A 17,079-nucleotide genomic window follows, 5' to 3' on the forward strand; every position below is an offset into this window, starting at 1 on the left:
ACCAGGGAGAGAGGACAGCTTAGTTTAAAACCAGGAGACGTGTGCTGCAGGGCTGCATCTTGTACTTTTTCCATCTGTATGCTAAGCAGATGATCCCAAAGCTAGACTTTGGAAAGAAGAATGCGATATCAGAATTGTAGGAAGGCTCATTAGCAGCCTTCAATAGCAGATGACACAACCCTGTTTGCAGGAAAGGAAGAGACATGAAGCACTTACTGATGAAGTCACAGATTCTAGCCATCAGTACAGATTACACCTCAACATAAAGAAAACAAAATTTCTCACAGCCGGACCGACATAATAAGTGGAGAAAATAATGATGTTGTCAAGGATTTCATTTTACCTGGATCCACAATTGGTGCTCACAATAGCAGTAGTCAGGAAATCAAGTGACACTGCACTGGTCAAAGCTCCAAAAGGTCTCTTTAAAGTGTCAGAAAGCAAGATGTCACCCCGAGATTAAAGTGCTCCTGACCACTTGAGTTGCTTGTGCATGTGAAAACTGGACGGTGAGTATGGGAGACTGAAGAGCCAATGCCTTTGACTTAGGGTGGTGGGGGAGTGTTAAACACCGTGGACTGCCAGACATGAGCTGTATGAGGACAGCAAATGAGGCTGGTGAGACTCTACCTCAGATACTTTGGACGTTCCATCGGAAGGCTCGTCCCCCGAGAAGGACCTCAGGCGTGGAACAGAGAGGGGCTGGGAAAGAAAACCCTCGGCAAGGTGACTTGCCCAGTGGCTGCATCACTGGTTTCAAACAGCAGTGGGTGTGATGACGGCACAGGATTGGGATTGGACAGCGTTTTGTTCTGTTGTACATAAGGTTGCTGTGAGTCAGAATAGACTAGACAGCACATTTCAGCAATAGTTCTGTGGTGTTGGTGGGTGAGCAAGGTCGGGAGTTCAAACCCACCAGCCTCTCTGAGGGAGAAAGATGAGGCTTTCTACTTACATCAAAGATTTATAGCTTTAGAATTCGTGTGTGTGTGTGTGTGTGTGTGTGTGTGTAATCGCTGTGATTCAGCGTCTACTAGAATGCAGATGAGCTTTTGGTTTTGTCAACACCAGTGAGAACAGATTTTATAAGTAATGACTACTAGGTTTTCTCTTTTTTTTAGCAGTTTTATTAGCACTTTATCCACTTGTCATATAAGTCAATAATATCAAGAAGAGTTACACAATTGTCATATTCAACTATAGAACATTTTCTTCTTTCTTATAGTCATTGTTATTCATGTTTTTTTACTAATTGTGGCAAAAGTATACCCAACAGAGCATTTTCCCAATTCCACAACTCCTGCTTGTATAATTCATTGCTATTGATTTTACTCTTTGTATTATACAGCTACTATTGATATCCTTTTCCAAATTATTCAACCACCATCGACATAAACTCAGGACCCCCTACCCAACCAATAACACTTTTCTGTTCACCTGTGGTAACCATTGGTCAAATTTAGTTTCTTTTTTCCCCATAGTGTTTTAATCATTTTATTTAATCATTTTATCACTATCCATCCATCCATCCATTGTGTCAAGCACATTTTTTGCCATTATCGTTCTCAAAACATTTTCTTTGTACTTGAGCCTACGGAGTCCAGCTCCGGGAGGGTTGAACTGGATACCAGAAGGTGAGGTGTGGAGTCGGCAAACCACAGACAAGACAGACCCGAGAGATGTTCTGGTGGAAGCATTCTCTGCTGAGTTCTTCCAAACAACTTTATTTATGCCATAAAAAGTTTTGCAGACCAGTACATAAAAACAATGCCTGATGATTAACTCCAAAGCCACCCTTATTGTTTCCACTAAAACCTGATAAAAAGACCATTGTAAGGTCTGTACTTTTTCTGTCACTTTCTGTCCTCTCCCTGGTTCTTTCCCCCTGTACTGCTGGTCTTTTTTTTTTATACTGCTGGTCTTATAGGTCACATATTATTCTTGATTGAAGTGTTCAGAAAATTTTGTTAGACTCATATCCTACTCACTGCCCTATTTTTTGCTCACAATGTTTCTTTCCTGGTTGACTAACTTAACATAATGAAACCACCTCATGTGCTACTTCAAAGCCTAATATCTACAAGCAGAGTTAAATGCTTCTCAGAGTTAAATATTTTCCTTTACAAACTCTCCCATGATAACTGTTCCATTGTCTACCTATGTCTCTTTTATTTTTTATACTCCTGAGGCACCATGGGGAGCCAAACCGTCTGATTCTTTGCCAAAGACTTAATGTTTCCCCTTTTACGTGTTTTCTATTAATGTTAACTGTTCTCTCTCCTTCTATGTAAGCCCTTGTCCAAGGTAAAAGGGGCGTCAGTTGGGGGAGGCGGTCTATAAGGTCCTTTATATTGGGGAGGGCAAAAGAGTCTCCCACTACCTAATCTGAATGGAATCCAGGGTTTTTCGGTGGGTTTCATGTTCTCTTCTGACCTCAACTTTTGGGTCTCTTCCTCACTCAATTCCCACGTACCCTCCTCAGAATTCCCAAAGATGCCTCGCTGTCTAAGCCTCTCCAATGCCTCAGGTTAAGGAAAGCCCCATCGTATAGAAGCAAGTTTTAGATCTGGCTTTATTTGTACTTCTCAAGACAGGCCTAGCATCCGCTCCAGGTGCGGTAAACATGACAGTGCACAAAATTCTTCTGCCAGGCTGCAGCTTTGCTAGACAGCATGGTTGGGATGACTCCCAACATTGGGCTCTTGGTATCAGCTCCTCATTTTTTCCCCTCCCTCCCCCACGAACCCTTGATCATTTATAAATTATTGTTATTTTGTCATGTCTTACACTATCCAATGTCTCCCTTTACCCACTTTTCTGCTGTCCACCCCCCTGGGAGGGGGTTATATATAGATCATTGTGATTGGTTCCCCTTTCTCCTCCACCTTCCCCTTCCCCTCCTGGTATCTCTATTTTCATTATTGGTCCTGAGGGGTTTATCTGTCCTGATTTGTCAGGGGAAGCCAGCCCCTAACACATCATTACGGGTCCCGTAGGCGCAATTGTACAGCGATAATAAGTAAAGATTATAGTAAAGTTATAGAGAGCATGAGAGAAAGAAGTATTGAAATAAATGGAGTCAGACACAATTCATGGTAGCATGCTCACCTCTTGGTGATCCACGTGGAGGGAGAGAGAGAATCTTTAATGCCAACCCAGGCTTTTATATTCTCTGGGGACATGCAAGCCCCCTAATTACAGGTGAAGATGTATGTCACAGGAAGGGGTTGTGCTATAGGTAATATAGTAATGGGAGGGGGTGATCTAGGGGGAATCCACGCAATAGGAAGAGGGATTGGGGGTATACATGTGGCAAGCAAGCTGGGCGGATCCTATATACAGGATGGCAGCCTAACTTTGGATGTCACAGAGCCAGTTTGGCCTGTTCCCTGGCTCAGGCCATTAATCCATTGTCTCCAGCAGCAGAGAGCAGGCCCACCCCTGTGGTGGGGTGAGGCAGCAATCTGGCAGTGACTGCCTTCAGGGAGGATGTCTGTAAGCATCTGACCTCCCTCCACACTGATTCCCTGTGTTTCCAGCTCTGATCTGTACCAATGTACATCCTCTGGTCTAGCCGGATTTGTAAGATAGTATTAGAATCATGATAGAGGGGAAGGAAGCATTTAGGAACTAGAGGAAAGTTGTATGTTTCATTGTTGCTACACTACACTCTGACTGGCTCGTCTCCTCCCCTCAACCCTTCTGTAAGGGGATGTCTAGTTGCCTACAGATGGGCTTTGGGTGTACACTCTGTGCACTCCCCCTCATTCACAATGATATGATTTTTGTTCTCTGATGCCTGATCCTGATTCTTTCGACACCTAGTGATCACACTGGCTGGTGTGCTTCTTCTATGTGGACTCTGCTGCTTCTCAGCTAGATGGCTGCTTGTTTATCTTCAAGCCTTTAAGACCCCAGACACTGTTTCTTTTGATAGCCAGACACCATCAGCGACCTTCACAACATTTGCTTACGCACCCACTTTGTTTTCAGTGATCATTTCAGGAAGGTGAGCATCTTGGAATGCCATTTTAATAGAACAAAGTATACTTGCATTTGAGGGAGTACTTTAGTATAGGACCAATGTCCATCTGCTACTTTAATCCTAAACCTATAAATATATGCACATAGATCTATTTGCCCACTGACATATATAAATATATTTACATATGTACATGTCTGTATTTAGACCTCTATACATGCCCTTTGCCTCCTAGTTCTTTCCTCTATTTCCTTTTACTTTCCTCTTGTCCCACTATCATGCTCAGCCTTCACTTGGGTCTCAGTAATTCCTATCAGTTACATTGCCCTTGATCAAGCCCTACCAGGCCTCCTACACCATTTTGGATCACTTGTTGTTTCCTTATCCCTGGGGTTGTTAACACCCATTTCCTTTTCCCTACCTTCCCCTCTCCTATTCCCCCCCCCAACTGTCAGTCCCTTTTTTTCCCCCTCCAGATTGTTAATTCCCCCCCATAGTTTTCTTGATATAGTATCACATACATAATTCCATGGTTAAAATGCTTTTAAAATGAGTTGTATAATCACAGTTCTAGTGCTCCCTACCACCTCCTGCATTCATTGTTTGTTCCCCAAATCCCCTCACCCTTCCTTACCTCCCATCCCCCAACTCCTCCATCCCCTACACACCCTTGCATCAGTCATTATCTCTGTACATCTACTACTGTGCTTCCCAAACTGGAAGACCCAACAGAAGGACAAAAAACTAACGATAAAATTATAGTAACATAAAGATAAAAATACAATAGTGAGTAAGAAAAAAAAGACCACTATCAATATTTTAAAAGCCAGGGAAGGAATTTTTGTCATGGAACAAGCAAGAAATACTTGCACCTAGACCAACTTTGGGTTGGGTCAAGAGGGAGGTCAATTGACCATGTATCCCAATTACAGTGATCGCTATCTGAAAGTACACCTGTTGGAGACCCTTGCCTGTGGCTAGAGGGGGTTTGCCAGAGACTTAATCTGATTAGCTACTCTGCAGACAGGTTTTGGGCTCCAGCTGCCCTAACTGTCCTACAAATCGGGTGTTCACAATTTAATCGTTTTATTAGGAGCTCATACAACTCTTATCACAATCCATACATACATCAATTGTGTAAAGCACATTTGTACATTCACTGCCAAGTTGTTTTTATATTTCAATAGTCCTATTAAAAATAGACCCAAAGGTAGGTGATTGATGTAGAATTCATCTTCTATTTCTGTTCTTTTCATTAAATTTTGGTCCATTTCTTATCATGACTTGGAAGTTCCTCTCACAGGAACTTCCTAGAGGAAGCTATGGGGTGGTGAACACTGGTTACACCCAGGCTGTAGCAGAAATTCAGGTCACGTCAGTCAGCCAGTTTCCATTTGAAATGGATCTGAGATACAGGTTCTACAATCAAGCTGTGTGGTAAGAATCAGCATGAACTCAGGGTTCAAATACAGAGATTGCGCTACCCTTCGCTTTTCTACCTCTCCGTTTTGTCATTAGTTAACCCCAGGGCGCATTCTCTGTAACCCTAGCCCACCTGTAGGAGGTCAGAGCTAACCAGTTAAAAAGACACCATCCTTCACACAGCCAAATAAGTAGACACCATCTGCTAATTTGGAGCTGGTTTCCCACTTTCCCTTCAGGATGCCAGCTGCAACATAAGGAGTTCAAATAACTCCCTTGATGACTTACTGGCTCTGCTGTGTCTTTGGGTTTGATAACTTGCTGGATCAATGTAGCGAACTCACTGAATGTAACAGGTTACAATTACAAATTTATTATAACCAAAAGGATACAAGTGAAGAGACACCTAAGGCAAGTCTCCCAATTCAAAGCTACTACAGCTAACCCATGGGCTACCTTCCCGAGAGTCCAAGTTGTGGTTAATCAGGAAGCACTCTGAGTTTTAGAATTCAGTTCATTGCCCAATTAGGCGGGAGAGGATAAATCATGCCTCCTGAGACTGGTTGATACTGACCTCCCAGGTGAGGCTTTTCTGGTCTGGCCAGATCCTGCTTGCCACCACGTAGTCTTAGATATGGCCTGGAAGACCCAGCCAAGGCACTCCAGGCGCTCTCCTGTGGCTATTTGTCTGGAGCCAAGGGCATAAGTCACTCACCAATCCAAATTCAAATAGACTTATAATAGTTGTATGTGGGGTTTCTTTATGGGAACAGACAAGCCTCATCTTTCTCCTGAGGATGGCTGGTGGGTTTGAACTGCTGAGCCTCATGCTTAGCAGCCCAAAGCCTAACTAAGCTACACACTTAGGGTAAAACTAAGTCTTTTACTCCACACAAGCATAATGGTCTATTAATTTTTTATAGTGTTAAAATTTTTATTCTTCTTAACTGTCTTGTTAACATACCCAGTGTTAACTGTATTTTTGAAAATCTGATCAGTCCAAAGCTTGATTTTGCATATACAGTGTTAAGATTTTTTAAACATTTAATCAAATGTTTGTTTTCATCAAAGTAGTAAGCAAATATAGTTTAAGAAGTCAAATAGTCCTACAAGACTTAAAATAAAAGGAACACAGCTGCTCCGTTTCGCTCTCCTCAGCAGAGCACTTTCAGTAGTCTAGTTTTTTCCTGATGTAGGTGATCTCAGATTCCTAAGCAGTTCGCGGGTACTGCTGTTTCTTGAGTTTTGTCATTTCTTAGATACCATCTGTTGACTGTCCACTTTGAAAGATGACACTTGTTTTTGTTTGCTGTTAATTACTCTCTTAACTCTGCTTTCCTCCCAATTTTAGATAGGTTATAATTTTAATCCATCTAACATAATACATATTTCAATATTATTTATCAGGGTTCAATCACGAAAACAGACTAGAAAGGGAGGGGGGAAATGAGCTGATGCCAGGGGCTCAAGTAGAAAGAAAATGTTTTGAAAAAGATGATGACAACGTATGTACCGATGTCTTTAACACAATGTGTGTATATATGTGTGTGTGTGTGTGTGTGTATTGTGATGAGAGCTGTAAGAGCCCTCAATAAAGTAAAAAAAAAAGAAAACATTATTCAGGGGCTTTTGAACAGGAAGACATTCAATACAGGGGTTTAGATGCTTATAAAATTGTTGGAAGGCGTAAGTAAGGGAGAGCCACCTTACAGAGATGGCAAGAAACTGCCATCAATGACCTTGGCTGGCGTAGACACTAAAGCAGGTGCTTTTTAGGAAAACTGTTGCAAATCACGCCCTGCTATTGGAGAAGCAGAATAGCACATGCCTTTCTTCATCTTCACACGATTCCCAACCTTTTTTTTTTTTTTTTAAAGATTCCCAATCTTGAATGAATGACTTGTGTTTGTGGAATCAAAACTACAGCCCTCTAGCGAGGGATTCTGGGAAATGTAGTTTCCAGACCTTCAGCCCCTCCAATATAGAAGGGAGTAGAAGTGAATGTTTGTTTACTGAAAGAAGACAACAAACTCAGTAGCCAATTCAGTGAGTTTTCTTTTACAATTTTTATTTTCTCTAAATATGGCTACCATCTTTTTCTTTTCCTTAAATGACCAATCACTAATTTGTCTCCAAACTGGCAGAAGTATAAATCTTTTCACAGTACAGTCGCACAGATAAACGGGCACCTTTTCTCATGGGCTTTGTGGGAAAAGGACCATAGGATAAGTAGGGGTGCCTTGTTTTGAGGTCTTTCTTGCATGTCTGAAGTAACTACCTTCTACCCTCCCACATGTTGATAGTTTGGTGAGGTAGAAATTCTATGTTGGAAATAGTATTTCTGCTTTGTGGTCCTTTAACTTTTAGTTGTACTGTGTTGTTTGATGGTGTTCTGACTGGATTCTTTGCATGGGAGCTGATTTTTCTCTATACGTTTCTAAGATTTTGTCTTTATCCGCAGTATTTGAATTTTGACTGACTCAGACTTCGATGACAGATGTACTGATTAATCTGCCCTGAATGTACGCTGCATCTTTTTTGGACATGTGATGGGAAGTGTGTTTCTGCCATTGACTGCCTTTGCCTTCCTTCCATTCTCTTCACCGCCTGTCTAAAGCTTCTGGACGTGAGAGGTGTGCAGCTGCTCCTTGGTTGCTGTGAATCGCTCAGAGCTCAGGAACCAAACAGCAACCTTAGTAGAGGTACCCGAGTAGTCAGTTCTTGGAAACTTGTCCTGTTACTAGCCAAACTCCAGGCTGGCTTTGACGTGGGCTGGATCACCTCCAAGAGGAACAGCTCTTTAGAGAGAACGCTCTTACATGTCTGCAAGTGCCATTGAATCAGTTTGGGGGAATGAGGTTACAGAAATAGTGCTAAATCAGAGTTTTTGTTTCATCAATTATTGAGACAATCAAAGGGTTTTCTCTTTGCTTTTTAAGGGTGGGATGAGGGATGGGGATGTGAGGTGAGATCATTCCCTAAGCTCTGTTTTGGATGATTTTCAGACATTTAATTTACAGTTGCTCTTACATTAGTTATCTCTAGTCATCATTTTAATGAAGCCATTCTTTCGGGCTGTGGTTATTTAATTGAACACAAGGGTAGTCATCTCATTGATTTGTTATAATTTAAGATGACAGAACTTGGCTTTGGGTTGCCCTGCATTTGGGAATAGCCTGTGATACCACTTAAATGCTATACGAATAAATGCACTTTTGAGTTTACATTTCTGGGTTTTAAAGGATAATCTGAAATATTAAAAAAAAAATTCTCGGAGCATTTGCTCTCAACTTAAAAAAAAAAACAAATATAAAAAAAGGATAATCTGAAACAAGAGAAAAATGCTACATAGAGGGAAAAACTGCATTATTGGGATAGATCCTGATATTGTCCCCAACAGTTTTATTGGCATATAATTCACTTAATATAAAATTAAACATTTCAATCAAATCAAGAAGTATTGTACAGTCATCACCACAATCAGTTTTAGATTATTATTATTATTTTATTAAATACTTATTTGGGGGCTCTTACATCGCTCATCACAACCTATACATTCATCCATTGTGTCAGCACATTTATACATAATGTTGCCATCATCATTTTCAAAGCATTTTCTTTCTACTTTGAGCCCTTGGTATCAGAATGTTTTCTTAATTCTCGTACTCATTGTTATGAGCTCCCCATTTCTCCACAACCTTTTTTGCCATGCTCAAGGAACCACTCATCCAGTTCCTGTCTCTAAGGGTTTACCTCTCAGAGAATTCATATACGGACAAACAGACAAACACTAACAAAATAAAGCAGATAAAGGGCCTCAATCGAAAAGAAAGCAGAAAACAGTAAAAAAAAAAACCAGAACAAATTTAAATAAGTCCTTTATGAAAGGGAGATCAAATGAGAGGGTATTTCACTTTAACCCACTGCACCTGCAACAATCCACTTTCCAGTGTCTTCTGCATGTTAGCAAGGCCGTATCACATCCCTGGTCCATAGTTAAATTATGTTTGACAGGATTTCATCATGTGGAAAGTTAAATTTCTTCTGCCTCTGCCCTCTTTATTGATCTAAAGAATAAAACACCCAGTTTCCATTTATTTATACAAGTCATAAGATTCTCAGTTTCAAAATCATGTTGGGAAGGTTGGATCAATCAAATTTGTTGGATTTCCATTGAGTAAAAATGCTTGCACCTGGAAAAATTGCCCCCCCCCCAATCAAATAACCTTAAAATGTTATCTAATTCTGCCTCAACACGTGATAAACTTCGATCTCAGAGGTTTGGCTTGCTTTTTTTTTTTTTTAAACAATTTATTAGGGGTTCATACAACTCTTACCACATTGGCTTGCTTTTCATGGAGGAAGTAGCACCCTTTCAACTGAGAGAACAGGGCGATGGATTATTTTCAAACTACGTAAAGGTCTCTTTGCTGTGCTACATATATGTAAGATAAGCCATTCTCCCCTTTGTGCTTGACACGATGGATGGATGGATTGTGATAAGAATTGTACGGGCCCTCAAAATGATTTTTAAAAAAGATAAGCCATTCTACTTTAGAGAAATCAAGCATACTTTAGTGGAAAGCCCCTACTGTAGTCTGTCCAAGAACACAGGAGGTGTTTTTTAAGTCTGTGTTGACATAAGTTTCTACTTACTCACAGAAACCTGTCAGGCTCCTACAGCAGTCGGGAGGCTTTTGGGCAGCTGCTGACTCTCTTCCCATGTTGATTGGGTTCTTTGGCCCTGGGACTGGATGTCATTATACCACTATGGTAATAAACTTGGACCCCACACTGTATTGCTTTTCAGGAGCAAAGTTGAAGGACAAGAGGACAGTCTGTCCCATTGTCATCCAGTGACTTTTAAGCCTGGAAGACTTCCAGTTAGTTTCTGGATCTCTTAACTGAGTAAGTCAAGGGATCACGTGCAGTTTGTGGGATTGTGGTGATACCTGATTGAATTGCTGGCTTACTTGGGTGTGAAGGAGCTTGTTCTTTTAGGTTCGTTGGTCTTTTACTCCTGCTGGCTAGAGATTTGGATGTGGAGGATGGTTAACAAGGCCTCAGGCCTTATTTCTTGCCATTCTTCTGTGGGAGCCACTCTCGGGTTCTGCTTGTTCTCTAAAACATCAAACTCACATCCACCTCGGGGAATTAGTTAAAATGATTTCTGTCTAGAGTGTTCTTCCCCCCATATTCATATGGCTTGCTCTGTTCACTTCTTTAGAGAGTTCACCCTTTCCCCCCTCCCCCAGAAAATTTTCCAAAAGCACATTCCACCCTGCTCATGGCCTCTCCCTTTATGATTTCATTTCCTTTTGACTGAGATGCTACCATACTGATTTTCTTGTTCTTCCCCTAGACCCAAGATTGTAGGAACTTGTTCATCATCTAGGATAGAGATTCCCAACTTTAACATTATTGAAATTTTGGACCAGATAATTCAGTTGTGGGACTATCCTATGCATTGTAGATTGTTTAGCAGCATTCCTGGTTTCTTTCCACTTGAGTTTGGTTTTTGCTGTTGTTTTGTTTATTGCTGTTGCTGTTTTGTTTATTGCAATTATTTTTAATTTTGTGCTATTATATTTGACTGAAGACTTGACTGAGAAATATGCGAAGTGGACTTGTCCATTTTGAACCTGGGAGATGTGAATGGCTCACCGCTCGTGGCTGTGCTGAAGGACGCTCAACAGTGGATTGTGAATGTCCGTGTTGGCAGTCTCGCCATCCTGCCTCACTGGGTTCTTGAGGCCACAGCAGGCTGCCCTTCCTCCTGGCCAGGATTCAAATATACCAAATCAACCCCCTGGTCTCCATTATGTGATTTTTTTTTTTCCCTGTCCTAGAACACTGCCTTCTAACATTTGTGTTCTGTCTCTGACACTTGAAAGATAACACCTGATTTGAACTATGGGAACAGAAGAATTCCATTCAGGGAACAGCTGGAACTCTTTTTTTTAAGCTACAACTGTCTTTAAGGATCTAGAAACACAGTAGGCAGAACTGTGGTATTTTTTCCCTTAGAACCTGTGGTCTTTTGGAGAGCGTCCCATGTCTGTTTTACCGCCCTCTCTCTGTTTCTTTATATTGGAAGATTTAATAAGCTATTAAGGAACTGAATAAATAAGAAAGAGAAGTTTTTGTTGACGCCTTGAAGTGAGGCTCTTTTAGTCTATTGAAAACCCCTGATGGTGCAGTTATGAAAACACTTGGCTGCTGACTGGAAAGCTTGGTGGTTGGAGCCCCCCAGCTGCCCCCTAGGACAAGGAGGTGGCCGTCTGCCCTCCGGGGTCCTTGATGTGAGTTAGAATCAGCTTAAGGGCATTGGGTTGGGTTTTTTGGTTTAGACTCTGTTGGGGAAAGCAGCCTACTTTTTTGAGGTCATCCCCCTGCCCACCCCCATGGGATTTTTGGGGGTACGTTGATACAAAAACTGTAACTTATTCTTTAATCAAAACTGATCAAAGGAACGTGCCTCTTACCTGAGATCTCAGATTGAAAGTAGAAGATGGCATCAAGATTTACCATTTTTCTTGTTTTTTTTCTTTTTAAAAATAATTTGTACTTCAAACTTGACTTTTATAGCAGCAGAATGCCATATGAATAAAAGCTCTTACTGTAACTAGGATACCTCTTAGATATTTCAAAATATAAGGAACGTACATAAACTCAGTTGGATTTTTCACATGTTAAATATAAAAGGCAGCAAGTAGTCAGTGACTTTTCTAATTAAGGCCAAAGATGTCTAATTCTTGACAAGGGGTTTAATTCAAAGGGTCTAATTCTTGACAACGATATAGGAAGATGTAGAGAGAAACATTAGGAAATTTAATAGAAAATTAGGGCTGCTCTTTTGAGTACAAGAAGGCGCTTTTTAAAGATGCACTGCTTGTGTTTTACGAAGCCTTACCTTTGAGTTCTGGGACAAACGTGACATCTGGAAGTGATGTGAAACACCCGAGGAAGGCTTTTAAAAAGGAAGGGAATGAGAATTAACTCACTGCTGAAGAAGAGGCCATCTCAAAACACTTTCGAGAATCCAAATCTTTGAAGAGCACAGTGTGGTTTGTATCTCTTAATAGATTAGAAATAAAAAACTTTTTAAGATTCTGGAGAGAGTCCTCTTTTTTTCTCCTCTTAAAATCTAATCTCGAGTTTAATTAATCTCAGTATTGTTGCATTCTTGATTGAAATCATGCTTCCAGAAGGCCTGAATTTGACTTATGGTTAAAAAATAGTTCACTGAAATTTGTCTTTCTACCATGAACTTTTAAGCCAGTATTTTTCAACTTGTGGGTCGCGACCCCTTTGGGGATCGAAGTATCCTCTCACAGGGGTCCCCTGATTCATAACGGTAGCTAAATGACAGTGATGAGGTTGGGGGGTCAGCACCACAGGAGGAACTGTCGAGAGGGTCGCGGCGTGAGGAAGGTGGAGGACCGCCGCGTAAGCCCTGGTCATGCTGCACTAGTGCTCGCCCAGCGGGCCAACTGAGGCCGTGATTTCGGACCAGCACGCCCAGCGGGGAGGGTCTGCTCTGCCACACGGAATCAGCTCTGTAAACCCACCACCTCCATGCCACGGAGCTTTATGAAGTCTTCTTGGTTCATTTGCTTTTACTGTAAGCTGTGTGCAGTTCAAAACCACCAGCCGCTCTGCAGGAGAAAGATGGGGCTTCTGAACAGACCATTATTTTCCTGTTGAGTCCTGCTAACTTCTTGGAGAAACCTATGGGAGCTTGGGGGCGAGTTCAGAATATTCAAAAAGAACAAAAAGTTTTTCTCTTTATGTTTCTTTTATTTTCAATTTGCCCCCTGGTGATAGATGTTCTGTGTATGAAGGTTTACTATTTTGATGTCTTAGATCCCTGTCAGTGAAAGATGAAGCTTTGAAACGGGAAGCAGGAAGGTTATTTCCCATGGAGGGGGAAGTTCAGACACGATTGCCCCTGGAATGACCTACCCCAGGAACTGAAGCACTGTCAAGTTCTTCATCTGAGTCTGTCGTGCTGGTTGACTGGGTCACCATAGTCATAATTCTGATCCCGCTGTTCTCTGGAAAATGTACCCTTCCTCTCACCATTCCCGAGACCTAGGAGAAAAATGTCGGAGGGAGGGATCCATTTGTCCCAGATGGCTTGATCCCTCGTGTAAGGAGTTTAGAGCCAGGTCTATCCAGTAGGTTACCATGCAGGTTTGATCTTCAGGCTTGGCATGGACACAGGTCTTCCCCTGTGTTAAGTGTTACCATTAATTTCTCTCTGTATCCTCACCTCATTAATCACATTGCTTAAAATCAGTTCTTTCATGGATTGATTGGTGAAGTTTACTATTCTGTATTGAACTTGTCATCTGGGAGCAAGTTGTTCTCATGCTGGCTGGTTAATTTGGCACCTCCCCCCTTTTAAATCATTTTATTGGGGGCCCTTAAACAGCTTTTTATCACAATCTATACATCCATCCATTGTGTCAAGCACCTTTGTGTATATGTTGCCATAATCATTTTCAAAACATTTTCTTTTTTACTTGAGCCTTTGGTATCAGTTCATTTTCCCCCTCTCCCTCCCTCCTTCCCTCATGAGCCCTTGATAATGTGTAAATTACTATTTTTTTCATCTCGTAGACTGACCGCTGTCTCCCAGCTTCCTTTTTTGTTTTTTTTAAGGATAAGAAATGGAGTTTCATCAGGACAGGTTGTAGGGAGAGTTGTTGACTGGGGAGTAAAATGAGGACCACCTAGCACACTGTACCAGGAAGATAGTTGCATAGTTTTGTGTTAAATGTCTTGAGCCCTGACAAGTAGCTGGTTCTCTAATCAGCTTCCAGGAATGTGACTGTACCAGGTGTCAGTAATTTGTGTCCATTCAGACCATCTTTCATACTTTTAAAGGGTTGTAAAAAAAAAGGCATAACAGAATATGCAACGGCGACTATAGCCTGCAGAACCTAAAATATTTATTATCTGATCTTTTACAAAAAAAAGTTTGTCAAGCCCAGGCTGTCCCATGATCTCAGTGGATCTAGAGGAGGTGCTTAGTCCCTCGATCTAGTGTCACATCCAGTCCCCTGCCTGGTTCTCTGGTCACGGGTTGTTTTAATGAATTTCTGTTTCATTTACAGGTATATGAGTGACCTAAAGCTGCAAATTAAAACGGAGAGAGAGCAGTGCCAACTGGGAGTAGGGCAAGGATGCCAATTCCTCCTCCCCCACCACCCCCACCTGGTCCTCCTCCACCTCCCACTTTTACTCAGGTAGGTAGGCCTTCCATCAGATGGTTGAGTGACCCTCACATATTGTGGGGGGTGTTCGTTTTTGTTTAAACTGCCTTGTTTAACAGTCTAGATTTCCCTGGCACAGCATTATTTTGAGGTTGCTTTTTAATCCTCACTTTCTTGCATCTGAGTATTCTCTGTTGGTGTTACTGGATACTTAGCGCTACCTCGAATGAGACCCAGGGGCTCAAAGACCATGTGGTACATAGAGATGGAAGATAAACAGCTCCTTCAGATTTCAGAGAGAGCCTCTCCGGACCGTAAAGGCTAATCTTATTTCCTTGTCCTAATTTCGTCACATGTAGTTTGTGACACTGTTTCCCCTATTAGTATTTGCTCCTTCGAGGGCCGTGTCATTCATTTCTGAAGTTCCTGGTCCCCTCCCTTTCTGAGTCCATCACATCTGACTGGGCCCCCAGGAAAGAAAGCAGTTTCTGAAGTCTTAGTGGTAAGATGATGTCAACCTGGATCTCGGAGGGAAAAAGGCACTACAGACGAGTGGGACCCCATGTGCTCCCTGGCTCTCTAAAATTGTAAGGTAAAGAAGCTTTTGAGAACCAGTAGCCGCGGGTGGTGCCCTAAAAAGAAGTGACTTCCTCAGAGCTAGGCCTGGCAACTGGGCCGTGCTTTTTTCCGCAGTTAGTTGATTGCGTGTATTTACTTATGAATTTAGTCCCCTCTTTAGATGAAATTTCATGTGACAGCCACCCAGTAAGTGGAGTAGCTGAAAGTTGGGACTCTGGTTGCTGTGGGATTTGAGAGCCCAGGGTGTCTCTTGACTGTCCCTGTGGATGATTGTCCCAAATCACGCCATTTTAGTTGCTTACTCAGTAGACTTTTATTGGGGACACGTCAGAAATTGTTCCACTCCAGGGGGGTTAGTGAATGGCCAGATAATCTGCCCAAAGCTGGTTGGAGGGGAGGGGGTCGTGCACAAACACAGCTCCCTCTCCAACCCTTTCACCAGGTCTGACGCCAGCAGCCCCTGCAGCACTTTCCACTCTTCTGGGCTTGCTCCTTCCTTGCAGCGGCCACACAACTCTCAGACGCCCTGACAGGGAAGTGGCTTATTAATGCAAACAGTAGGGTACAAGTCAGGATCAGGAAGCAGGTGGGCTCGGTCCTGCCATCCCTCACGCTCCTGCTCAGCTGCTGGGCTTCTCCAGGGCCTGTCTGCAGTGTGAGAGCCCTTATAGGAGGTTCTCAGCCTCCTTTCCCTCACCTTTTCTCCTTTTTGCTGCTTCCTGTCTGATCAAGCTCTGTGGGATCATCTACATCAGCGGTTCACAACCTTTCTAATGCCGCGACCCTGTCATACAGTTTCTCATGTGGTGATCCCCGAGCTATAAAATTATTGTCGTTGCTACTTCATAACTGTAATTTTGCTACTGTTATGAAATGACCCCAGTGAAAGGGTCATTTGACCCCCCAAAGGGGTCTCGACCCACAGGTTGAGAACCGCTGGTCCACACAAAAATAGACTCCTCATCAGTTTTAAGGCCCACCCCCCACCCCCGCGAACTGAACTGAACTCTCTTCTCTGGCCAGATGCTCGATTTGCGTAGTATATTGACTGGTTCCTGCTATATAACAATCACAGGGCAGGCCGCAACCCAGGACCAGACTGACAGAATCAAACCACAAGTTGTTTAGGGCTTCCCAGGAAATGTTAATCAACCTGGACCAAAGTAACCATCTGGGGTAGAAAACCAGGGCAAAGGTTACTCCTCGGGGTGTAGAGGGGGCAGGGGGTGGGGAGGATCTCAACCTTTTTTTTTTTTTTTTTCACTGAACCCAGAGAAAATACTAATTTCATCACAAGGACAGAGTCGGACTCTGGTTGGGGTGCAGTTTAGAAAATTCAGATTATGGTACTCCATTTTTGTGTATTGCTTAGTGTTTTACAACAAGAAAATATTCTATAACGAAGAGAAAAGTACGCAGATAATTACTAGAACATCATTTGTAGTCCCATTATCCAGAGATAGGAGCCACAGCATAATGAGGAGGACAGATACGTGGGCAGGCCAGAGAAGAGGCTACCTGGCTTAGTGGTTCGCTGGAGGAAGCAGTCAGAGAAGGCTTCTAGAGGAGAGATTTTACATGAGCTGAGTCTTAGAGGGGGGTAGAGGTGAGCCAGAGAGGACAGCGGGCACTTGAAGTCGAGGATGCAGAGTGAGAGAGCCGGCAGCTATGCAGTGCAGACACGAGCAAATGCCATGCAAAGGTGAAGTGGAAGTGTTGACTGAGGGTGGGAAGGGTTTTCCCTAGGAAGGTGTGGAAGCATTTCAACAGCAGCAGGAGTGACCTGTTTGGTTTTGTGTTAGAAAGGTCACTCTTAACAGTGTGGACAGTGGTTGGGTATTGCAGTTGAAATTTGAGTGTAGTCTGCACTACAGC

The 17,079-nt window shown here is 42.5% G+C and overlaps 1 protein-coding gene across 2 annotated transcripts in view; it reads left to right on the plus strand.

The window, feature by feature from the left end:
* Positions 1–17,079, plus strand: part of WIPF2 (WAS/WASL interacting protein family member 2) — a 41,509-nt gene that overhangs the window by 9,928 nt on the left and 14,502 nt on the right. For both annotated transcript variants that reach the window (XM_075561782.1, XM_075561783.1), the window contains exon 2: positions 14,527–14,658. In XM_075561782.1, the coding sequence (XP_075417897.1) occupies positions 14,596–14,658 (63 nt within the window). In that variant the 5' untranslated portion in view covers positions 14,527–14,595. The remainder of the gene's footprint in view (positions 1–14,526; positions 14,659–17,079) is intronic.

Source organism: Tenrec ecaudatus, chromosome 10, assembly GCF_050624435.1.
Source record: "Tenrec ecaudatus isolate mTenEca1 chromosome 10, mTenEca1.hap1, whole genome shotgun sequence".
Classification (NCBI taxonomy): Eukaryota; Metazoa; Chordata; class Mammalia; order Afrosoricida; family Tenrecidae; genus Tenrec; species Tenrec ecaudatus.